The sequence below is a fragment of the Copadichromis virginalis genome, linkage group LG12 (genome assembly GCF_057382275.1).
Source record: "Copadichromis virginalis isolate Kocher_CV1m ecotype Utaka linkage group LG12, C_Virginalis_male_GT1.1, whole genome shotgun sequence".
NCBI lineage: Eukaryota > Metazoa > Chordata > Actinopteri > Cichliformes > Cichlidae > Copadichromis > Copadichromis virginalis.
Genome location: NC_140629.1, coordinates 4,210,838 through 4,237,105, shown reverse-complemented (window position 1 = coordinate 4,237,105; position 26,268 = coordinate 4,210,838). Strand labels below are relative to the sequence as shown.

General features: G+C 44.3%; 1 protein-coding gene across 10 annotated transcripts in view; it reads left to right on the top strand.

The window, feature by feature from the left end:
* fbrsl1 (fibrosin-like 1) overlaps positions 1–26,268 on the top strand; it is a 288,396-nt gene that overhangs the window by 231,313 nt on the left and 30,815 nt on the right. For all 10 annotated transcript variants that reach the window (XM_085474425.1, XM_085474432.1, XM_085474424.1 and 7 more), the window contains one exon: positions 23,067–23,115. In XM_085474425.1, coding sequence (XP_085330551.1) covers positions 23,067–23,115 — 49 coding nt within the window. The remainder of the gene's footprint in view (positions 1–23,066; positions 23,116–26,268) is intronic.

Sequence of the window (26,268 nt, the reverse complement as noted above, 5' to 3'; positions counted from 1 at the left end):
CCCACCTTTTTTTCCCCCAGAGGTAATGTAGTGATTATACCCTTACCTTGGGAACTGAATGTGGCCTTGCTGGTGTAAGATGGAAACCTGCTAGAATTTCTCTTATGTGTCCGTTTCAGATGTCTCAAAAATATCATAGGAATACTGTGACATTTGTGAAAATGAAGCATTTGACGTGGTCGATGTCATATGGAAATGGCAAGGTACATCTTCAAGAAGATGAAACACTGGATACAAGATATATTTTGTATTTTTTGCGACATTGTGGTTACTTTGTAGTTCACAGAAAATTACCTTTAGATAAGAACATTTGGGAACTTTTAAAGGAGCTGTGATACATTTATTCCCTAAATATTTATTCCCGTCATCTCTGAGACGAGTTATCCCAGATTCACTGCTGGTCCGGCGTCTACACCGTGCCGGGTGCTTCCTAGTTTTATCTTGGTGCATTTTATTTTCAGCCGCTTGCGGTCGGCTGTTATTTACGAGTCATCTGTCTGATTGACCAAAGTTACATTTAGTGGCGTCTAGATTTTCCCTGTCGAATCCCAAATGCTTGTCCACGTTAAGCCCTGTCCTGTTTATTTGGGATGGTGGGTTCATGTGTTTGTGTGTCTGTTTGTGTCGTGATCTGTGTTTTTAAGAAAAGTCTGTAAGATCACCCTTAATCACAGACAGCTGGGAAATAATTACAAGTCATGCATTCCAAACACAAACCATCAGAGTAGCCTATAACACATCACTGTTGTTAGGAGACAGTAGTTCCTCACCTGCAGGCACAATGTGTAAATGGCTAGTTTGTGGCAGGAATCACAGCATATTATTTATCCATCCACAATACTGTATTTATGCTTTTTTTGTTTTCGAGGGTTTTTTATTTCACATAACAGAGCTGCCATTCTCTCGGGTGCATCAGTGGAGTATAACAAAGTATGGCAGAATGTAAACACCAATCTTCTACTTGTCTCCAGAAACTCCACAGGGAAGTAAAGTTCTGAAAGAGCCCCCTTACTCTGCGTTGGCATTTTGCAAGCATAAGCCTCTTTCAACCTGACTTCAATCATGGCTAAGTTAAGCAGGTCACAAGAGTGAACAGGATAACCACAGGGCTAACTTTGTAGGAGACGTCAAAGCTCTATCCTCCTCCTCTTTAGCCTCCGAGAGTTCTCCTCTAAAGTACATTTTAAGAATAACATCTTCACTGTGGAAAAGGAGCAGATGGATGCTCAGTAAGGACTGATGCCAATCCATAGTCCCCAGGCTGCTAAGAGTTTTAGGGAATTGTTGCAGAATAGAGGTCTCAGTGGGGGGAGAGGGGGAGTTAGGTTTTGAACTTTTGGTTGAAGCACATAAATTGCTAGATGGAGTTGGTCATGATGAAGGAAATTAAAATGTTCCCTACAACTTGGTATTCCTGACCACTCATCTTTATTTAGTGAGAGATTTAATCTTATTGCATGTATAGCTCCATTTGTATTACCAAATAACAGGAAAAACATGCGTTTTATTACATTATTCAAATAGTGAACACGCATGCACGCGCTGCAGTAAACATTAGGTCTGAAAATATGTTCACAAGCACTGTATCATCCATGTGAAGGTGGGATATCGTTTATTATTTTTAAAGTCATCTCGAAAATAACAAACACATAAACTGGTGATTACAAAAAGAGCGGGAACGAATGGGAAAAAACCCGGGGTCCATTATTGGAAATAGTGTTAACAAATCAGATCAAGTCCTCGTACATTGATTGCTCTGGTCTCGTCCTGTCCTCATTTTCAACAGCTGCTGCCACACACGCACACAGACTCACACGCAGACACACACACCCCGGCTGACGCGCAGCACAGCCCAGTCTCTCGCTCTGTTGCGCGCCGAGAGCTGGTCCGAGAGGAGCGGAGCGCGCTGCGTCTTTTCGGGACTTCTCGTCTGTGCTGAACGTGCCAGGATCTTGTGGATAACCGTCCGATGATGTTCACAATGTGCACGAAACGATCTGCGCGGCTCTTGGATTTGGATTTCGTCGCGTTTTCTCTTTGAGATCGACAGATACTTCGGGGAATCTATTGTGGACGATCTGTCATCGGCGCTTTCCACTATCCGAGTTGGAATCCTATGAGCGGTGCTCCGGCTTGACAAAGATTCTCTGTGTTCTCTCAAGGAGTCCGAATATTAGCAAGAGAACTTTAGTGAAGTGAAATAAACTGCGTTTTCACTCCGTTTCCTGAAGCTCTCGCCGTCGTTTTTTTTCTTTCGAGAGACGGAGGAAAAGCCTCTCGATGAAGATTTATTGTTGCGGCAGGTTATTCTGTGTTCAGTGAAAATTTCTTATCCTCTCACCTTTGAACAATATTTTTCTCCATTGGATTTATTCCCAGTAAGGCTTTCTCAAATATCTTTATGAACGCGTCTTCGTATTTGCTCCAGCCTGGGTGATTTGGATATCTTCGCTGCCGATCTCATTGCATTTGGAATCGGTAAGGTTTAGCGCTATTCCACCGATGATTTTGTTGCTTCCATTGTTCCCTCCCTGTTGAACTGTTCACTTAGGGTGATTAATAAAAATATCCCAAGAATTACGCTTTCCGTCCAAATGCGTCAGCGTAATATTTAAGAAAGCTGTTCGCTAATAGTATTTTTCTTTTATAGCTGGACTCCGCCGGTGGCAGGCGCATTTTCCTTTCCGTCGAGCCGCCGCTCGCACATTGTAACCGAAAATATAGTGAAGGTTCGAATAAGAGCCGAACTTACTTTTCCTGTTTTAAATTTCACATTAGCGGTGGCTCCTATAATTCCCTATTTATTTATTTATTTATTTATTTATTTCGACAGTAATCTGGCAAAACTGAAGTTAGACCATTTACAGCCTGGTGTGGTTTAAACAACATGATAAACATTTATCTGCGCTGTGGTTTTAACACACGGTTAAATGGTGCAAGCAAATTGAGGCTACATATTTTTTTTATTTCATAATTGTATTATTCAGCACAGCATCGCTGGTTATAATCGTTCATTTTTTAAATCTGACATTTAATTGTTTTATAAATCCTGCGAGTGCAGCACAATGTAGGCATGCACCGTTAAATCCAGCACACACTACGGGTCTGTCCCGTGTCTGACTTACACAACGACGGGAGGAGCTGTTTAATTAGGTTTTCTTCCCCCATCGCGCCCAGCGCTCTCAACCATCAAGGTTAGACTGGCTCACACGTCGCCGGTTAATATTAGAGCAACAGCGATGCCTCATATGGCACAAGTCTGTCGCTTTTCATCAGTCTGCTGGAAAGCCAACATTTGCTTTTGATTATGTGTTTATGTGTGGCTACTCTCTCCCAGGGTATTAGTGTTGTGTTTCCACAGGAGGTATTGTGCTCAGTAGAGACACAGTCAGCTGTTAATCTGCTCCCTGCATTTTTGTGTCTTAGTGTAGCCACAGCGGTGAAAGGACAACTACAAACAAAGTCTGTTTTCTTTCTCTTGTGATATTCCTATCCCTGCATTGCATTTGAATTAAATTAATTTGAATTTAGTGATACCCAAACACGGTTTCTAAATCACATTTACTGGTTAAAGACGCTGATTGTTTTAGAAAGCACATCTGCAAAGCATCAGAAAACAACACACGTTTTGATATATTATAACATAGTAGTTATTTATTACAGTCTCCTAGTCTATTGACAAAGACTGTGTTTTACAGTTGCATTAAGCCACTGCAGCGACTTAAATTACAAATTGTACTGTTAGTATTATAATATATATGTACAGTACAAGCTGTTAATTGTTATTTTTTGCCGCTGACGTAGACTGAGGTGGAGGCAGTACAGGGGAAAAAAGGATTCACATTTGTTTGGGAAATTTAAACAAATGATTTCTCAATTATTCCTGTCGGGATCCTCCCCATGTATGAGACGCACAGAGAAAAGCCTCTTTTTATTCACTGCTATTTTTACAGTGCTGCAAGCTCCAAAGTGGGTTTGTTGGAAAATTTCCTTAACAGTGTAACTGATGTGATCAATGATGAAGTTTCCATAGATTATTCACAGTCCATCCATTATCTCTCATTATTGCCTGTTAGTTCTCCGTGTCTTTGGGTTATAGAGTATATGAGACTGTAATACCAGTCGCTCTTCAACCTGATACTTCCACCACCTTCATATTAAAATATGTATCTTTCTCCACTCCCTGGCACCTATCTGTAATCTACTGCAGATGGGGCCCTGGAATTAGCTTGCAAAAACCTCTCTTATTCCTATCTTCAAAAGCCCATTTATCTCCAGCGAAAAGCTGATAAGAGACAGGCCTGCTTGGCAAATGTGATAAGAGGGTGAAAAATCCTCCAGCTATTTGTAATGTAAGAGTTCAGGCAGATCACAGCTAGGGAAGACATGACAAACCCAGCATCATGAGACTAATGCCTTGTGCCCCCTGAAGCCTGGATACGAGATAGAAGAAGAAATGGAGATTTATTCTGCATCTATGCATGAATTCAGAAGTGAAAAATGAGCTATAGAGAGGTTCAAGAAAATAGCCCAAGCATTTGGATGCAACACTGTGTTCTTAGCAGCGAAGCCGTTGCCTGAAACCCCAGAATGTTATCAGCCAGTGTTATAAAGTAATACTTCAGTGCAGAGCTGTTTTGAACAGTGTTGTCTAGCTTTGAATATGCAACAGTCTGAGAAATAGCAGCGGATAAAATAATTTAAAAAAACATGTCAGTTAAATATGTTGTTGATGCATTTAGGGTTAAAGCTGTGCTTAGGGAGGAACGTGTTTTTAAAGTGTTGTAAATCCCGACTGGAACCTGTCTGAAATGTGGAGGTAATCCAAATTGGCTTACACTCCGAGACTTAAGCTGCCCTCTGCGAGAAACTTCAAGAAATATGGAAGTGGGTTGTGCTGTAGATTTTCAAAACACCATGCTACTCATTCTGCAAGCCATTTAAGGCCAGCACTGCCAGAACTGTGCTCAAACACTGTTTTTCCATCTTCGCCTGATGTTTCTTTATGATTTACTTGACGCAGAGCAGGTTCATCCCCAGTCCTCGACTGTGGCCTCTGCACTGCATAAAAAACGATGAATGTTTTCCTGGTGCCGAGGATGATATCTGTAAATCCTCTGACTCAGCGTCACCCGTGGTGGATTTTACATCAAGCATCAGTCTGTTGTTGCAAATAGACTGTTCGTATGATTAATTAACAGTATTTAAAAAAAAAAAATATTTACAACGTGTATGGAGGTGGACAAGGAAGCAAATTGTTCTCTCATTTACAGACTGGTGGCCCAGAGGGGATGTGGATTGTTCTGAGGACATGTCATTAGTATAACAGATGACACACAGCATGTGATGTTATTCATACTTCAAGGACACTCCCTAAGCTCCACCACTTGTGGGTCCACAGTAGGAGATGGAGAATTTATGCTTGTCCCCGTGGCACTTGGAACTACATCTTAATCCTGACAAGGGACTTGCCATAAAACACTCTCTCTACACTGAAAGCAGGGGGAGACTTTACAGGAAAGGAGGCTGCTGAGGAGCACGGCGTTTGGCAGGCTTGTCTTTTAACACGCACTGCAGAGATGTCTGTTTTTAACATTTAAGTTATAAATAACACGTGGAACTGCGCGAGGCCATTAATTGTCAGGGAAGGGAGGGAAAGAGATGTTGGCAAAATAAAAAAAAATCTCCCTCTGTTTTTATTGCATTGTGGTTCCTTCAGAAATGGCTCCGTTATTAACTGTATCGGACACCGATGGATTTGTGTGCATGTCCAAACAGAAGTGACCGGAGACATTCCCTGTGGTGTTAGCAGGCTCTCAAACTGCCACACAGTGGAACGAATTGACAATGAGCTGTGGCTCTTTTTGCTCATCTCTCAATATCTTGGTTTTGCTCTCTCAACTCAAACTCTCAGCTATCTATTCAAACGTGTCTTTTGAATGCCTCCAAATGCTACTAAGTCACAGGTCAGTCAGCCAATCCGTCGGCGGTCAATGTGTGTTTCATGCTCTTGGCTCAATGCGTTGAGCTCTTTGCAGGTGGTAATGAGCAGCCCCGGTGCCTGTGGAGTGGCAGGCCAAAGTGCTGTTACACGCTTGGTTCTGTGATGTTGTCATTGTTTGTATCCTAACAGAAAATTCCCCTCTTCACTTGAAACAGCCGCTAAATCCCATGCATATGTATTTCAAAGAAGCTCTGCCTTTAATCCCTGCAGTCCTCCCGCAATTAGCCGTTGAAGAAAGCAGCTAGTGCAGTACATGATCTAATAGGGGAAGCGGAGACAAACTAGAGGTCCTTTCATTCTTAGCTGCAGAGCATCTCCTGCTCGCAATGAGCTCTTTGGAACCCATCTCAAGGAGAGGTAGAGACACTCAAGTGAATTTGCCTCTTTTGAAGCCGCCGACCTGGGTCAACCTGTAATTCTGGCAGCTGGCCAGTTTCTCGTCTTTCCCCCTCATTCGCTCTGTCTGTCTCTGTCTTCCTTACCGATTTCCAAACAGCGCTTCCCCGAGAGCAGACTGTGTCTTTTGTTACCTTTATGAGGCGTAATTAAATGTGCACGGCGTGGCACAGTGTTTGAGCAGGAACCCCAGGCGTGCCATTAGCCAGATGTGGCTGCTCAATCCTTAATGATAGTGGAACAGAGGCGGAGGAGACAAGCCCAGGAGTCCTTCATCACGCCATCCCGAGGTGTCGTGTGGGCCTAATTGCCCCATCGTTTTGTGCACTATACGAGCCCCCGTGACACCTAGCTTCATGCATTCATTATGTAGTCTCCCACTGCTACTTTAGGCTGTGGTGTTCGTGTAAAACTGGAGGTGGGTGGTACACTGCAGCTAGGCTTTTAGCCAGCAAGTCTGATTCACGAGGGGAGTTCTTAACACCTTTGTTTTCAACATCGCATGCAAGAAGTTGGGTGATGTGTTGTGCAATGCAGTGCATTACACACTGGAATGTTTTACTGTCATGTACTGTCATCGTGCAAGGGGGATAAAATACATATTTTTGTGTGCATCTGCAAGTGTAAGGATACTCAACCAAAGCTGTAAATCATTATTTGTTTTCAGCTTTGGTCCATTTAGTGTTTCTGGGATTGGTAGCGGCTGTTTGCAGTTCTCTGAATCTGTTTTAGTTGCTGAGAAATGACACAGATGTTCCTGAAAGATGGGGCAACCAGGACTGCTAAAAAGCCACTTTTATAGACAACAGCCTGCTTGTCTGTCTCTGCCTGGGGGCTTTGGAAGTTCTCAGGAATCAGACTGACAAACGCTGACTGATCGGCTCACATTTACAACAATTCCTTCCAGCCTTGCCTGGGATCTTACTATGGAGAGTTCTCATATTTCCTCCTAAGCTCTTTCACTTGCAGTGTATTAAAGCCCCCCATCCCACTTCAACGCTTTCCCCATCTTTTAATCCAGCCCGCATGTTTTTCCCCCTTAGTAAGCAGATTTGACTCGGGAGCTTTAATTAGATGCGTCTTCTTCGGGATGTGAATGTGTCGGGTGGTCCGCGCACAGCCTGGGGAGCGTTGGGTGGAAATGGGCCTACATACCAAACATACGGCACCCTCGCTGGAATGCAGACCCCTTCGTTAGTGAGGAACTGACGAGCTGCCGCTCACATTTGCGTAATTAAAACAGCCACAGATTGTGGAACAGCTGTGCAATTTAGCACTGTGGCAACACCAGTGAGTCAAGAGAGACTCTGCAAACAGAGGACGGCTATTAAGTAGATTCATAGAGGACCTCACTCAGGCCTCATCCAAGCTTTCTCCAGTGGACAAACATAATATATATCTCCAGCTACTTGGCAGGATGGCGTGCAAATGTATTAAAATCACATTTTAAGGGTTTTTTAAATCACGTAAACAGTGGTTTCTACCATGTGTGACATGGTTGCAGAAAACGGTTTTGTTAGCCTGCAGTCATTCCTACACCTTTCTTCTGTTAAAGGCCATGCTGAACATTTATCTGTATCGATGCAGTCATACAAGAACTGCTGTGAGGTAGAAAAGAAAAGAAAGGAAAGCAAGGTCAATAGAGGGGTTTAACTTTCCATTCATGTCATGATTTCCTAGAAAAAGTTGAACATTTACAAGACAAAAAGCAGAATATTTTCTGAAACTAAAGTCATAAATTTCCAAGAAAAAAAAACATCACTTCGCAAGGTTGGACCAACCTTGTCATGCCACAAAACTGTTAAGCATGCAATGCCATGAAGCAAATCTAAATCAATATGATTTTTTCCTCTGAATAGGCCTGATTCATGGCAGTGTCTCTTCAAAGTCCAGATGCTCATGATAATGTGGTGATTCTGGTCTAAAATCACGAGCATTTACTTAATGCTAAATCAAATTGCAAAGTAGGCTCTAACTTGATTAGGTTATCCACCATAGTCATAATACAGAGCATGGGGTGGGACGGGGTGGAGAGTATGTGCCCAGCTTGCAAACACTTTTTTCTTTTTTTGCTATAAATGTACTATTTCAGTCACCCTAAAATCTGAATCCTTTTCACAAATTCATGACTTACGAGCATCGCTTTGCTGTTTATTACCATTTACACGGCACTTCTTTTGATTCTTGTTGGTTTTTAACCTAAAATGACCCTTATGTACTGTTGCAAATAGTCATTCCTCGACCTAGTTTACAATTGAGAGTCTGTAATTTTAAAAAGGGTTGCTTTCTTCTTTCTTTTTAGTGCCTGGCTTGGTCCTACAAAACTATGTGTGAGAAGTAATTAAAGCATCATGGTCTCCCTTTTGTTTCTTTTTTGATTATAGTTAATACATACCATTCTACCCTCCACTTTTATTTGCTTTGTTTTTTCTCCCCACTAATCCAAAGCATCTGGTTTTCGGTTTAACCATCAGAGGATGGTGAGACTGTGCAGAGGTGCATGCACTACACATGCAGTTTAAGCTCGAGTATTCCTCTGTTGGATGATGTTTGATAAAAAGACACTAACGTTCGGGCATGTTTAGCTTTCTTTCAAGCTGTAAGCATTTTATAGCGACAACTCAAAGATAGTCATTTGCAGAGTAGTTTAGTTAACACGAGAGCGATTTCAGTCGGTCCCGTTTGTGTTAGATCAAGTCAAATTTCCAACGGTAATTTTTTTGCACGTCTAAAGAAAAGTAGTAATATAGAGCTGTGTAGCTAAGTGTGAGCCTTGTAGGGTTCAGCCCTCTTGCCTTTCCTCTCTCGCCTATCAAGTGTCAGTGACAGTGACATGCCTAGGGCTGTCAGCAGGCCATGTCCTGGCTCCGTGCTCCGTCAGAGAGTGAATGGAGAGAGCCCAGGGAACTTGTTAAATTTCTGCTAAGCTAGGCTATGCTGACTTTGACAGGAGACATTTCCTTCCAATCTCCTCGGGTCCTCTGCCGACATCATCAACCACATCTCAGTGAGTGAACAGGGCAATGGAGACGATGCAACGATAATAATGTGAAAAATGTCTATCTGCAGTAATGCCAGGTGAAGACAAACGGACAGGCAAGCGGCCAGCCTCTGCAATGTATTCTGGGAGACTGGGCCAAGCCCCTGTGGGGCTGTCATTTATTTATCTATGTGAAGTGTCTTGAGAGGTGAGGAGAGGAGAGATGGCAGAGGCTTCGCTCTGGCCTTCTCTTGAGGGATAGGAAATATAATTGGCCTGCTCTCACTCTTGGCTATGGCACCAATCAGACATTTCTCCCTCCCTCTCTAACCCACCCACCTTGCTCGCAGACATAGCTGAGGAGATGAGGCAGTGCTGGCCTTTCAGGCCCTGAGCAGGGACGACCCCAAACGAGACTTGTCACTTGTGCTTACAGTGGCATTTATTTGATCGGAGGAGGTTGTTTTTTTTCTCCCTTCCCTTCCCCCAGCCTTTTTCTCTGCATTCTTCCACTGCCTCTGTCTTTGGCTGGGGTTGTAATACTGAAAAACTAAATGCAGCTTGGCTGGGGTTACCCACAACTGCTGCTGTGCAAAGCAAATGACTTTGCTGTGAGGGACAGGCCACCTGTTAGTGACAGGGCGGGGGCTGAGTTGATAGAACAAGTGTCACTGTCAGACAAACAGGCTAAAATCTGTCACAGCAGGAGAGGGAAGGAGACAACAGAACGGCTCCCACTGACCCTTCTTCTGCCCGTTTTCTTCTACTATGACCAATCAGTGTGGAAGCATTGCTATGCTAGCAAAAGCTGCTAGTATATTTTTTCTGGATAATCAAACCGGACGATTTCATGCTCGTGTTTTGTTTGATATTGCGAGCACATGTGTGTGTTTGTGTTCCTTTAATAAGAAGCAAGGGGTGTCACAGTAGTTGATGGTGTAGATGGAGCAGTGAGGCTTGTGAGCACATCTGTTTTAGCCTCTCTAATTGTGTGTGGAGGCATCGATCTGCGGTGGGTGCCAGGGCAGCGTACCAGAAGATCTTGCCTCCTTACACTGGCTTCCTGCCAGGCTCCTGTCAGCCTTGGATGTGGGTGACGGCTTGGGCAAGGATCTCAGTGTTCAGAGACCCGTTACAGGTGTGCAACAGAGCGTGCTAAGTCTCCAATTACATGTTGTTGGGTGGCACGAGATGCCATGCGGGTTCACAAGGCCAGTTGGGAGCCCCTGTGGCAATGCACCTGAGCATGTTTAAAAAACGTTAACACTACAAACCAGTGTCCCCCCTAGGCGGACTGCTTTTTGATGCACTTATCTTTTTGAAGATAAATCTATCATTTAACATGGATTAACATATTTTGGGAATCTTATACAGCAACTGAAGAGTTGCCTTCAATAACTGCAAGCAGTGATAGGATAAAGACTGGAAACACTAAATGTGGCTGGCACTCGTGTGCACCTGCAACAGCCTGTGTTTCTTTAACAATGGCGATGAGTGTGATGGGAAGTAACAAGAACAGCTTTTGTCAGGCGTGACTTGAGATGACACCCCACATCCCTCATCTTCCTACTTTGCCCAGTCTCAAAGCTTTGACTCAATCTCTTGACACACAAGTGCAAGAAAAAAAGATGTGCTTATGTTTTTTTTTTTCTTTCCTGCTCAATGTGTCATCTGGCATCTTCTGGCTATTATGTTCACATTCAATTGCATCTCTGTTTACGTTGGCTTCTACAGTTCAACCACATGCATCTTTACCGCTGACAGACATGAAATGCAAACACCGTTTTTTTCTTTTCTTCTCTGCTGAATGAATAGCATTCAGTATAAAGGCCTAGGAGCCTGGACCAGCTAATCCAAGGATTCTCTCAAATGTGAGAAAAGGCTGCTTAAGCACACAAGCTGGTGCCTTGACTTCATCTGTTTGCGTATCTCTTAATCAAATACAGGCAGAAGGCACCTGAGCCAGGCTGAGTGCTTCTGGACATGCAAATGTTGAAAGTAAGTCGAAGGAAATAGAGGGTTGCCATAGAATTACAGGAGGAAAAAAACAAACAAGTTTTTAAAGATAACAAAAGGTTTTGCACAGCTTAAGCTAGAAGAGGCTTCCTTTTGTAAGTGCAGACAACTCGACATTGAAGAGGCATTTTACAGTGAGATCGTCAGGTTTGTTTTATTGACATCAGACTGGTTTGTTAAAGCGATCCAGCACTGTGGTAATGACCTTTTAAACCTTGCTTCTTCCCATACACTGCAAAAAAATCAAAAATCAATTCAGTGCACTATGAACACAAACTTTAATAATGTCACTGCAGCCAACACTGGAAATGAAAATGCCCTGCCTCTGCATTTAACATGGTATTCTTTTTACGACTCTTTTTTCCCAGTCATACACAAGGAAAACATAGCTTTTAACAAGCACTAAGATATTCATCGTCGCCATCGCGAACAAGCCTAGAAAAGGGTATCAGTGCTCTGGGGAACATGCTTTGCCTGTTGGGGTTTTTTTGTGCACTTGAATAATTTAAGGAGTTGCATGTAAGACAAAGATGCATTCACTTGCTTCATTATATTTTAATCCAGAGCAAATGATGCTCCACGTACACTTGGCATGGCCAATGATGTTTAGCAGCCTTGTCTTCAGTGACTGCTCATAAATCTGTTCCAGCGGTGCAAAGAAATTTGAATGCATCTTCCTCACGCTGCCTTTTTTCCTCTTCTGTCCAGGAGTTTGTATTCAGATAGATTCTAGATCAAATCCTTCTGTCCTCAGGTGCCACGCTTTACTTGGAGATTAATACAACTGGGATTTACAGAGTTCTCCAAGGCTCCTAAAAGAGCAGGCAATTACAAAATGTTAGCGTTGTATCGTTGTGCAGTTGATTCAAATACAGCCGGTGGTGAGTTCCTAGTAATTAACTGAATGTAGAAGGGTGCCCTCAGATGACTGCTACTGTGAATTGGTGCTATACAAATAAAAGTGGAATTGAACTGAATCATAAGGTTAATAAAGCTGACCTTGAGTCCAGTATTGATGGGTTGTTATTGGTCTGGACATGACAGTATAACCCACAATGACCATAAATCAATGCATATCATTATCGTTTCACACACAGCGGCAGAAAGCAACGATAACTGAAATTAAAAAGCACCACAAACACGATCGCTGTCAAGGTCGCCTCAGAGTGTGGCGTGTTCAAACGCTGTCACACAGTAAGTGTCAAGTTTAAAGCCATAAGCTCTCCCACAAGATCTCTGCAGTTGTCGCGTTGGTGTTAAACTAGCTTTTGCTGGATTCTCAAATGGTACACAGCTCACTCGCCACCTCCTCCATCATTTCTTCCCTTCCACAGCAAAGCTCCTGGCATGCCCCACTGATATCTCATGATGGTTATTTATACACTCCCACCATCCCCACATTAAGTCACACATCTGGACTGTCGGTGACAGAAAAGCTCGAGCGCTATGCCATGAAAGAGATGTAAGGGGGGCAGAGAATTTATAGCTTAGTTTAGGCCCACACTTTTCCATATTAAAGACTCAGGAGACGCCTGAATCAAAACCCTGTATACGTTTAAGAAGCAGTGGTGTTTAAAAGAAACAGCAACATCAAAGTGTAAAGGATTCAGGGCTGTGACAAAGCAGTGGGTGTACTGTGGGCTGCTGGGGTCTATGTGCTATATTAAATTCCCCTTATATCCTCAGAACACAGCAGTCCAGTCGCAACAAACCTCATCTACTGCTTATATACTAGATGGTAAATCCAATAGCAGCTTCACCTCTCTTTGTTTGCTAATGAAATTAAAGTCTGTCCCTGTCAAAAGTCACTTTAACCCTTAACAGACAACACTGGCATTCTCCTCCCTTTATAAGGCCAGCTGAGCGGTGAAGGCATTTCTGAAGGTGACTGCCTGGGCGTTAGGTGTCCTGTCCCCCCTTCTGGTAAAGCCTCAGGGAACAGCTTGGGTTACATCTGCCTGAAACCTGAGGCCCGATGTCTGCATCAAAAGTAAATTCCACTTAACTTGCCACATCCCCTTCCAATATGACCTGGGGGCTTAGGTGGCCTGAGACTACTTTATATAGCGCATACCATGTTTGTTTGTGCTAGCTTGGGAAGATAGTGTGCCTTAAAGTGAGACGGTAGAGTTTTCCACTCCACCACTTGCTGTCCCCTGCCCGAGTCCCACTTCATCCCCTGCAGGGCAAGTGGTTGTATTGATCTTGATCCCGAGCACGGTCAGCTTTCGTGGTGGCAGATGACACGAGAACGATGCCGAGATACATTTCTAAATTCTCTTTTACAAGCGAGTCGCCTCTGCGAAACACCGAATTGCGAGGTCAGGAGCTATAAGTGTCGTGCTAAAGGTCACAGGGTCACAAGCATATAGCATGTTAACAGTGTAGGGTTAAGGAAGCTCTGTGGGATGCAGCGTAGAGGCTGGCGAGCGGAGCCTAGATCCCCCATAGTTTTCCTAGGCGAGAGTCGGCATTACACTCCCACTGGTATTAGAACAATATTTATTTGTGTTAGACGGGAGGTGATTCATATTACTCAAAATCACTGGCATAGTACGACTGAGATCTGCCTTTTGCTGCGCATTTTTTCCTCTCATTAAAGGTGTCCGTGCCCAGAGGAGCAAACCAAACCTACCACACATTTACATGTAGTGCCAGCTCTGCCTTTTCTTCTTTTCTGTGGTGCTGTCTTTTGCTGCAGAAGAAATTCACCATGTGTGGGTTGAGGCAATGGAAAGGGTCACAGCTTTTTTATCGCTGCATTATTTAAGATCCTGCCGAGTTTGGTTTTTTTTTCCTCTTAGCAAATTCGAGTCAAAAGCGCACTGCAATCTTAAGAAGGAGGAAAAAAGGAAGAGTGTAACTTGTGTAGCCCGAGGTGTGCTATGACTCACCTAGACATTGTTCAGATGGAGTGAAAAAAAAAGAGTTCAATAGGAGTTTCTATTGAGCAGTGCTTAAAGCCACCTTTCTCTTAACAAGCTGCAGTGAGAGGTGGTTTGCCTACCAAGCTTGCCTGCAGCTCTCCGCAGGGCGATTATGTCACGGCGGGCCAGTCAGAATGATGTGTATCTCTCTGTTAGAAGGCAGCTCTACTGCAGCAGAGGCTCTGACTAGGAATATTATTATTATCTCCTCCAGGATCCTCTCCACAGCAACAACGGTGCCGCATTGTGAGAGCTCTGGAGAAAGCTGTTTTTGAAATAATCCGCCTGTCTGTTATCCTGCCTCTCAGACAATAACATCCAGAAAGGCTTTTTTACTTTCCACCACCCACGCTGACAATGGTGTAAAGGCTTTACAACAAAGGGATGATGTGGATATGGGGAGAGTGAGTTTCCGTGTCCTTTCCTATCATACCTTCTCGCAGCCGCCCAGAGGGAGCCAGGATTTGGTTGTGGCTGTTGACCAGCCAATCAGGGAGCAGTGAGCCATGTCTTAAAGGGCTATCTGCCATCTCTGCTGCCGAGAAGCCCGGAGAGCCAAGAGAAGTCATCAGGTGCTCAGATCCATATCAGGGCCAGGGAGTAATGACGAACAGCCCCCTGATTCCGCTGGGAGATTACCTGGCTTCTTATCGCTGCTGGCACACATTCTGACATTAAAAAGGAAAGGAGGCCACGCTCTTTTCACAGTCAGCTGCGCCGCACCGAACAGAACTATCGCTATCTCCTGCTTTTGTTTTACGTCACCCATTGTCCTTATCTCTTTCTTTCCCCGTGCCCGCGGTTTTAAGCAGAACTTAACCCCCAGCCCGACCAGTGATCGAACCGCACATGCTTTTAAACGACTGAGCTCAGATGCTGGTTGTGCATTAATTGAGTTAAATGGATTGCGATGGTCGAGATGATTTGTCTGTCTGCTTTTATTGCTGCAATTTAGATTGTGCCTCATTGCATTATGCCACTTAATGAGAGCCCTTAGCAGCTGTTTTGTCTCTGCTGGTATTAACATGCGCAGGTTCACTTAACAGGAGAAAGTGGGAATGTGTTAGCCCTAATTTCCTGCAATTTGTAGCCGTTAATCAACCAAAGGCACTTTTATAAATGGAATTTCTCTACTTTTTATTCCATACCTGTTTCTCATATCCTTTCTGTGCCTCTGTGGGGTTGAGATAGTGATTTGTGACCTCCCCGATTCCTATACCTCACCACCACCAGCACCACCTCCATCCTTTAGTTGGAGCAGGTCTGGATCTTCTCTAGTGAAATATGCCTCATCCCTTTTCCTTCATTTCTCCTTATCTGGTTAGTGCTAGCTGTGGGCCCGCTGCAGCATTGATTTGTGACCCTTTCCGTCTACAGCGGCAAGAGGCTTTAATGCAATGCGTGCCTCTTCCCTTCTCCCTACTGATGAAACGGACCTCTGCATTCCCCTGATAGATTGCTAATTTGTATACTAAACTGACAGGCAGCGGTGATAAGGGCTAGCAACTGCTACGCAGCCAGGGAGGGAGGATAGGTAGTGTGGGGTGCAGTAAGTGAGACGAAGGGTAATATTTTACACAAAGCCCAAGCCCCCCTGCTCTCTCTGCATTCATTTTCCTGCTTCTGTTGCTAGGGGGAGAGGGAGCAGGAGCTTTTCAACCCTGGCTCTCTGTCACACACGCACACACACACACGCACACACACATGTTACATGTTAAAATGGCACTCGGGGCCAAGCATAAAGAGGTTTGCGTGTGTTTTGCATGTGTGCGAGGGGAGGCCACTCCATTCTCCACAGCCACTACGGAATTCATTATCATCTTAATGATGCTCCATTTGAGGCGAGTATCTGTCGGTTGACAGTTGCGTGGGACGTTTCTTCTCTCTTCGCCATATATCTCATCATGCTCGCTGGGGGTTTGCAGTCTTGCTGGCCCACACCTGTTCTGACAAGCAGGCGGCGGTGAGAGTGGTGAGAGTGGTGAGAGTGGTGGGTAGAAATTGAAGGTAAGGTAGATGTTCTCTGCCCAGGGAATGCAAAGCATCGCTACGACTTATAATAAACGACCGCTCAGGAGGTCATTAAGTTTCTGGAACAGCGCGAGGACAAATGCAGGCGAGATAATTAATTTTGTGTCTCCCATTGCAGCCAGGGAGCTGTAGGCCCACTGTGCATGTCTAATGCGGCATTTATTGCAAAGGTAGCATTAGCGGGTGTCTAGGGTGAAAAGGTGGCAGTAACTGAGGACCCTGAGTGGGTGCTGATAGCAGTCTTAATTGAAGCACTATGCTACTCCCATATGAAGGGAAAAACGGACCCCTTATTGTGTCTTGCTTGTGCGTTTTTGTTGTTTTTGTACAGATACACTTCTCAATGTAGGTGTTCCACATTGTGTTCTCTATATACAGTGGGGCAAAAAAGTATTTAGTCAGCCACCGATTGTGCAAGTTCCCCCACTTAAAATGATGACAGAGGTCAGTAATTTGCACCAGAGGTACACTTCAACTGTGAGAGACAGAATGTGGAAAAAAAAATCCATGAATTCACATGGTAGGATTTGTAAAGAATTTATTGGTAAATCAGGGTGGAAAATAAGTATTTGGTCACCTCAAACAAGGAAAATCTCTGGCTCTCACAGACCTGTAACGTCTTCTGTAAGAAGCTTTTCTGTCCCCCACTCGTTACCTGTATGAATGGCACCTGTTTGAACTCATCATCTGTATAAAAGACACCTGTCCACAGCCTCAAACAGTCAGACTCCAAACTCCGCCATGGCCAAGACCAAAGAGCTTTCAAAGGACACCAGGAAAAGTATTGTAGACCTGCACCAGACTGGGAAGAGTGAATCTACAATAGGCAAGCAGCTTGGTGTGAAAAAATCAACTGTAGGAGCAATCATCAGAAAATGGAAGACATACAAGACCACTGATAATCTCCCTCGATCTGGGGCTCCACGCAAGATCTCATCCCGTGGGGTCAAAATGATCATGAGAACGGTGAGCAAAGATCCCAGAACCACACGGGGGGACCTGGTGAATGACCTGCAGAGAGCTGGGACCAAAGTAACAAAGGTCACCATCAGTAACACACTACAACGGCAGGGAATCAAATCCCGCAGTGCCAGACGTGTTCCGCTGCTGAAGCCAGTGCATGTCCAGGCCCGTCTGAAGTTTGCCAGAGAGCACATGGATGATACAGCAGAGGATTGGGAGAATGTCATGTGGTCAGATGAAACCAAAGTAGAACTTTTTGGTATAAACTCAACTCGTCGTGTTTGGAGGAAGAAGAATACTGAGTTGCATCCCAAGAACACCATACTTACTGTGAAGCATGGGGGTGGAAACATCATGCTATGGGGCTGTTTTTCTGCCAAGGGGACAGGACGACTGATCCGTGTTAAGGACAGAATGAATGGGGCCATGTATCGTGAGATTTTGAGCCAAAACCTCCTTCCATCAGTGAGAACTTTGAAGATGAAACGAGGCTGGGTCTTCCAACATGACAATGATCCAAAACACACCGCCCGGGCAACAAAGGAGTGGCTCCGTAAGAAGCATTTGAAAGTCCTGGAGTGGCCTAGCCAGTCTCCAGACCTCAACCCCATAGAAAATCTGTGGCGGGAGTTGAAAGTCCGTGTTGCTCGGCGACAGCCCCAGAACATCACTGCTCTCGAGAAGATCTGCATGGAGGAATGGGCCAAAATACCAGCTACTGTGTGTGCAAACCTGGTAAAGACCTATAGTAAACGTTTGACCTCTGTTATTGCCAACAAAGGTTATGTTACAAAGTATTGAGTTGTATTTTTGTTATTGACCAAATACTTATTTTCCACCCTGATTTACCAATAAATTCTTTACAAATCCTACCATGTGGATTCATGGATTTTTTTTTTCACATTCTGTCTCTCACAGTTGAAGTGTACCTCTGGTGCAAATTACTGACCTCTGTCATCATTTTAAGTGAGGGAACTTGCACAATCGGTGGCTGACTAAATACTTTTTTGCCCCACTGTATATGTATTTATAAGGGTTTCAAATTACTGTAATTGCGTGTTAAAACAGTAACACGGGTGGCCATCTCCCAGATCAACAACAACAAGGACAAAACATGGACCTGTACTTTGAAAGGAGACACAGCTTCAGGTGACAGTGAGTGGAAAATTGGAAGAGAGGGCAGTGAAGGAGGAATCTGACATTGATGAAACACCAAGCAGTGAAGCAAATTAACACTGTGTGTACGTGGGTGTTGGAGGGGGGCGCAGTAAGTGTGGATTCACGGTCAGACAGGTTCAGCCGGGGTAATCGAGAGCCTGATCGTCCATCTCAGGATACACGTCCTTTTTGCGCACTTCACTTCTCGGGGTAGGTGGGCTTCCTGTTCACTTTCATGCTACCGATAGGTCTTTCAGCGGCACGTCACACGATGCAGCACAAAGCAGCTGTGTACTCCTACACTGGAACATCAAGTGTCTTTGCCTCCACTAAGACATTTGACCCACTCATCCTCCCAGTCAGGGGAGCACGGACAATATGATGCGCTGTGTTTGCTTCCTCCGCTCTATTACCCATGATTATGTAGGACAACATTCCTGCTAGCTGCAGCACAGGCACACGCTCAGTTGGTATCCATGGTATTCCTGTACGTGTCAGTTGATCGTCTTTTGGTGCTGCCCATTAAATTGTTTCTCTCTTATTGAGCTGTCAATCAAATTACAACAGTCACCTTTTCAATTAGGAAAAATGTCATTTTGCAAACTTGTTTGGAGTATATATACGCGCTTAGATTAGCCACCTCTGTGCTTGTCCTACGACGGTCTGTCAGGAACATAGTACGTGCCAAATGACTCAGAACTAAATTGTAATTATAGTCTTTACAGGCGTGAGCCCACCACAAAGCCTACTAACAGGTTTCTTTGTTTTCACACCACAGCTGTTGTGATAGCTTTGCCAGCTTGTTTAAAAATTATTTCTCTGCAGGGAGGGGAAGGGTTGCTCCTCCTTCATGAGAACAGAACAGGAGGAGCCCATATTAGGAATCTGCTTGTATTTAGTCTGGGTTTACCTAACCTTTGGCTGTAAGATTTCACCCTGTTTGGACGTCATTTGTTCTGGCTCCAAGGAGTGCAGGGCACACAACAGCAGCTGTAAGATCAAAGGTAGCTGGAGGCCGAGGGATCGTTTGATAAAAAGTACGAGGGGGGGTGTCTGGTGGATGGGGGAGAGAAACTGGTCTCTCAGCAGTCTTTACTAAATGAGGTTAATTGAATCTGGGTAATTGCTGACCTTCCTGTCTCAGTGAAATTACAGCCTTAACTGATCAATGCTTTTCATAAATTTATGCCTCAAGGTCGTTCAGCTGATTATACTGCCCTCCCTTACTGCCCACGTTGCCTCGCTCAGTTGGCCCATTGTGCGAAAAATTAAGCAGGGAAGCGTTTCAACACAAAAAGAGTGCAATTATGCTCGTTTCAGATTTTCCAAATTAATTAGCTTGCTGTGTTTTTAAGTAAAGGGAGCGTGGACGTGGAACATTTTCAAAGATTATTCCTCCTCGCTTCTTTGCTGTGAAAGCAAATGCGTCTGGCTTTGCAGGAAATGTCCTGCTCTCCTTCTGCTACTCTGCAATTATCTGGAGATTTATGCAGTCAATAAGTCACTGGTGTTCGGGGAAGTTGGGGACTTTTTAAAACAAACAGCAGTGTAATTTGTAATTTGGCATTCCCTAAATCTGGGAATTATGGTTCTCCATGTGGCTCTTTAGGGAGTTAGCACTCTGATGGTGGGTTTACTGGCCAAGCTCCCTCCCTGGACTCCTTCTTTTTCTTCTCCCTCTTGTTCCTTTTTACGCCTGCCGAGGAAACGGGAGGATTTCACAGCTGCTGAGAGCTGGGCCCTGGCTGGGCCCTATGACCTCCTTCTTGCTTACCCCCTCCCTCCCTGAGTCTCGCTCCCTTTTTTCTCCAGCTCTCCAGCAGTCTCTTTCCTCAGGGAGCTCTTGTGTGGCTCAGAGGAAGCTGAATCATAAAGCATGGCTAATGAATAGAATAGGGAAGGAAAGCTGAGGCCTGCTGACGGCCCTCCAGAGAGGAGGCCAGGCCCCTGAAGCCCGAGGCTCAAATAGCAGACGGTCCCCACAAAGGTCAGGCTTCCTGCGGCCCGCTCCAAGGGCTTTTAGCTCCCAGGCAATGTGGCTTGAATTTCCCCCATTATTTTTTAAATGGTTAAATTTCCCCGTTTCCTTTGGAAAACCTGGCCTCTGCTCCTCTTTCTGTTTTTCATTGTCTCTCCCATTCTCTCTATATATATATTTCCCCTCTGTCTCATCTTTCTCCATCTGTTTTTAATGGCACCCAGTGTTGCCTCAACAAAGAGAGTGTGAAGAATTTGTTATACATGACCTCTGTACACCACAACCGCAGGCAACTCAGACTGCCAGCAGCACAGCCCCGTGAAAAAATGTCAACGTGACCAGCGAAACCCAGAAAGTTCTGTAAAAACAACAGCTAGCAACATCAGGGCTCTGCTTTGACATGCCTTTTTAAGAAGTGCTCTTTGCAAGCCGGCCTTGTAATTGTGGATTATACAACGGACTCATGCAGACTTGGCAGGTGCAAAACACAGCATTAAAGTCTAAATATTGGTTGTTGATGTTACTTGGAATACATTTGCACTATAAAACAGCTCACTGCACAGTGAAAACAGCCAGATTAGGAATAAGGAGATCTTGGCACGTGAAGAACAAGCGTTTTCTGTTCTCTTTCTCATGAACGTGTTATGTCTGTCTAGCTGTCTGGAGAACCACTCTGGTCATAACAATTGCTTCAACTGTTACGCCGAGTTATGGCATTACCTACCCTGTCTTTTCTGGTTTTGTGACCCTGTGCCACACTAAGCGAGTCCTCGAGCCAACTCCCGTGTCCATTTGACAAGCTTCATTTCATTCTGAGCCCATATTTTTCTTCCAGGGCCTCCAGGGCAGCGATTCAAGGCTGAGGTTGTGCTGTTGCAGCGCTGAGGCTTGGTACTGGAGCGTTTAATGTCGTCCAAAGCTAACAAAGAGCCTGTGTTGTAGGCTGGCGCCCTGGTTCTGGGAGACTGAAAGAGGGCAATGCACAACACTCTGTCTTTCCTCTATAGTCTTTCACCTTGTCTACTGTAAGAGGAAACAGGAAATATTGCAGTTCAGCTGAGTGTTCGCCCTCCTTTGAATGTTCCACCCACTGAGACTGAAGAGCTGTTATTGACCTTTTCTTACAACGTCTGCTTGAGGTTATTGAACTACCCAAAATTCGCCAGTTGTCTTCCTATAAGCGCTGCAGTTAATTATTAGCGTAACTGAGACAGTTGCAATTGTTGCTGTCTAATTGTTGCTGAGGTGTTGAAGAATTTAATAAATGCCTAATGTGTCCTCGATTCAAGCCTAATAGTGCTGACATAGCATCACTGGCTTAGAGCAAATCTTGTGTTGTTTAATCATTTTAAATGTGTCTGGCAGATGCAATCGTTCAGAGGCACTTTGTGGCATCTTCCCTTTAGGTTCAATACCTGCATTTTGTTGAGTGTTGAGCTGAGGCATCAAGCGCAGACATGCAAACATTGTTCTGAACAGTAACACAGTGGCAGCCGAGGAGAAATTGGGAGAAGAGGATGTCCTCAAAACACTTGTGAAGTACTAACAGGGATGCCAAGGACAGCCATCTGTGTTTACAAAATCATTTGCTTTCTCTTTCTGTCTCTGTCTCTCTTGTACTCACTCTGATTCACTGTTCATTCTTTACATATGCTCCCTTTGTGCCGCATAAAATACAAGCATGGCAGTTAAGGACACTCGGGCCCTTTGGGTGGAACATATGTTCAGCTTTTGCAGCTTTTTACAAGTCGGCAGATCCCAGATGAGAGCAGCTAAAGCAAAGGGAAATAGTGGCTTTAAACAAAGCCCCTATATGGGCTGCTGTTACAGGCCGAGGGTTTTCATGGTTAATGCCGTCCTCCAAGCACGCAGACAGTGTTTTTGAACAATGTGGCTTTGCTGCTGTTTTGACTTGCTGTGTGGTCAGCGGCCATGTTTTTTGCAGAAATAGCTGATGTTACTTTTATTAGGTGTTCTAAATTCAAGGGCAAAATAATCCTTCTGTGTTTAATATACTACAGATGGCTTTCTTCTTCATGCGTTTGCCCAAGCACCATTTTAATATAGACAACCAGGTCTCTCCGCTGCTCAGTGTCATTTGCATTAGCCACGTCTGTAAACGATTGGTCATCACTTTGATACTGTCGTCGATATTAAATGAGAGACATATTCTATTCGTGAGATATGTACGTTTCTTGAAAAATAACACAAAATGAAATATCATTTCTGAGGGCTAGAGAGAGGGTGCTGGAGCCTTTGTGTTCGTAACGCTGCATAGCCATCTTCTGACTTCCTCCGTCTCTGCTGTCTTTGACAGCATTTCCTTTAAGGGATTTCAGGTGGCACAACAGTGCCACCTAATGTTTCCTCGTCAGGAAAAAAATCAGACTAGGACCACTTGGTACAGAGGGAGTTCTCTGCACTGGCTGATTGAAGACTGTTGATTGACTGTGTAATGCTGTGTGTGGGAGATGAACTTTACTTCTAAGCACTTATGACCACATTTGTGGCTGGATAAGCCTTTTACTGAAAAAACAAAAGTATATATCTGTGTTTGCTTCCCAGCTAATGAGACAAATCCACTAAAGGTCTGCTGTCCTTTTTTTTTAACAGGTGTCTGATGTAGGATCGGAGAAGCTCTTTTCCCCTACCACACCCAAAGGTAAGCCCACTCTGCTTTTTCTCTTTCACCGCAGTCTTTCCTCCTCATTTATTCACATCAGCTACTGGGTCCATTCAGATTTAAATGTCAGCAGACATAAACAAGGTCTGGTGACTACATATGCATACATTTTTGCCAGGGCGCAGAGTGGCGTTTCTTGGACGACCTAGCCAAAGGCTTAGCCTTCCTACATATTGGTTCATTAGAGGGGATTTAGAGCCTCTCTGCCACATGCTCCCACAAATGGGAACTTCCCCTCAGGCAATACAAGCTCTCTGACAGCAGGCCTGGACCATAATGGATGCCAAAGGAAAAAGGCAGAAAGAGCTTTGTCAGCCCCCCAGACAGCACAAATTCAGTGTGCGTGCATCCATATGCACATGTATGGATTACAAGTCCTTTGCTTTTGCACAGGATGAGCATGATTTGATGCAGTTTTTGCATTTGTGTGGCTTCATGCACCTAGTGACATACTGTGTATATTAGGCAGGTGATACAGAAACTATGCAAGCACAGAAGCACCTCTATATTTAACACATGTAATGGTGCAGTGCGTGTGGTAAATACATGTTATTTTAAGTGCTTGCTCCCCAACACACCTGAAATAACAGAAAGATGAACCAATCAGATGCATGAGTGCTTTCAGCCCCATTTAGTAACATGTAACTAAATGATGAGGCTGCAGATACTGTAACATGTGATAGTGTTGGAGAAAAAGTTGCAACTAGCGTACCTAGCAAAGGCTTCGAGGTTGTTGTACAGCACTTAACGTCCACCATATTTACCAAACAGATCTTCACAGGCTCCTGAAGAAATGTTCAGTCTACTTCAGCACAACAAAAAGGAACGAGACATCATATTGCGATGTTGTTACTGTTACAAGTTCATTGTAAAGTCTATCAAGTTGGCAATCCAATAAATTGGCCCAAAAAAAGAAACAAAAAACAGAAAAAACAGTAGTGCAGTGTAGGTTTGGCTAAGATCCAGCCCAGTCAAATCACCCAATCCTGGTCGACAGGTCAGCGCAAAGAGAAACACACAGGGGCAGGCAGTAGAGGAGCAGCATGATCAGCCAACTCTACATCACATCCACCAATGTTGTCCTGCTAACAGTGAGAAGCCAGATCTGCCTTGCAACAGGAAGTTACAATAGCGCGTCAGTGTCAGTGTTCAGAATTTGGTGCCTGAAATTCTCTGCTGTTGCCAACTTTTTTGCACCGGCACCAGTTTTTTTTTTTTTTCTTGGACGAGGGGCACAGTGGAAATGTGTAGGAGCAGTTGTAAATTAGGCACCAACACCGTCCTGGTAGAGAAGAGGTGCTACTGACAGATAGCAGCATGCAGACCGTGTTCCCTCAGGGCAAGAACCAGGAAGGGGTCCCATTAACACAGACTGAGAGGGAGGGAGGTGGAGCTTTAAAACAGTGCAAAATATAAGGTGGGTTTTGGAGGGGGGCATGTCTGCAGACTCAACAATAAGATTTGTGTATTATAATGTGACGGTTAGGGATGCATACATGTATTTGTTGATACTGTTATATTGTTGAAAATGTATTAAAAGATCTTTTGCTGTAAGGACGTAATGTAACAAAAGTGATCTGTTGCTCCGAAGTGTTGCTTTCTTTAGCACAGTAGCTTTGACTGCTGAGTGGAAAAGCATGGCTGACAGCAGGGAGAGAAACCAGGCTTGCAGACTGTGTGATGTAGATGACCTGTGACCAGCACTGGCCTTAAGAAACCAGCATTCACAATGACAATGACTTCCAGACTTGCATGGTTTAGAAAACAACTAGACCACATCAAACAACAACTATTCCCCACCAGGCTGTTGAAATACTGCTGTTGTCAGCTGTCAGGGTGTTGACTTACTTTTATGTTTATGCAGAACATGGCTGCATATAAGCAGACTCTACCCTATAGAACTGCGCAGGCATGTGCGTACTTGATATTTTCCATTTTAGCCAGTGTAGAAAGACCTCTGTGGATCTGGCTAATGTTCACACAGAGCTGAGGATTAGGTCCACGGAATTACATCCCGACAATCCAATCAGAGGCTCCTGATTATCACACAGATCAACCAGATTCTGTTTGGGCGATGCAAACGAAGGACACCAGATTAGAATTAGAGGTTAGAAAGGGAGAGACGACAGAGAAATTCAGCAGTTTGATGAAGTGATTTGGTGACAGTGAGGAAGAAGTTATCACGCTAAAATTGCAGAGCTGCCAGCCAGCCTCATCGCCCATTCCACAGTTGTTGTCCAGCTGTAATGGATTCTAGGACAGTGTTTGTTTCAGACCTAGGCTGGTTTTTCCTCTGTGTACGTATAATGTGTGTGCAATACAAAGCAGCCCACAGGCTGTTTTCCTCTGGTTTAGAATGGAGAGTATGTGTCCCATTACCCGTCTCGCTCACGATCCTATAGGACTGATCACCAGGCCTGTCGAGCTGTTGGCTGGAAGACTCTCAGACAGATTTCTGTGTGCACGCAACCCCACTCAGGCACACACACACCGAAACATTATGGCACACATAAATATGTAATGCTGTGATGATGTTTGGCTTCCACAAATTGCTAGATAATGAGTGTTTCTCTTACTTTCACCTCTTCCTCGCTCTTCAGTGTCGTGCTCCTTTCTGAACTTTATTTTGCGATTACGTGTACAAACAGTCGAGGTTAACTCCAAATTGTACACAGTCTGTCATGTTAATGAAACGGTTCAGGGTTAATAGAGGAGAAGAAAGACCAACATTGTAATCACTGATGGCAGAGCGCTGTAATTATGCACACAGGACAGGGTTTTGTGCAAAACCCAGACACCCTCGCCGTCTTTCCCTCATATTTACTTTTCATCATCTCTGCATTTCTAGCATGTTGACAGCCTGTTATAGATGTAAGCTGACACTACTGGTAATAGCACAAGTGAATAGTATCTGTAATAACAGAGCACACACTGCAATTCTCTTTGGGTGTTGTTACCCAAGAGCTAGCAAGAAGTTGCACTGAATGTCTGCCTGTGTTGCTGGTTATGATGTAGGAAGGTGCAGCAGAGGTCAAGCATTATCTAACACGTATTGGTTTTTGTTTATTTGCTGTCTTAAACCTCCTGCAAATTATTGATTTCCTGGAGGATGGCATGTTTAAGTAAAAGAAC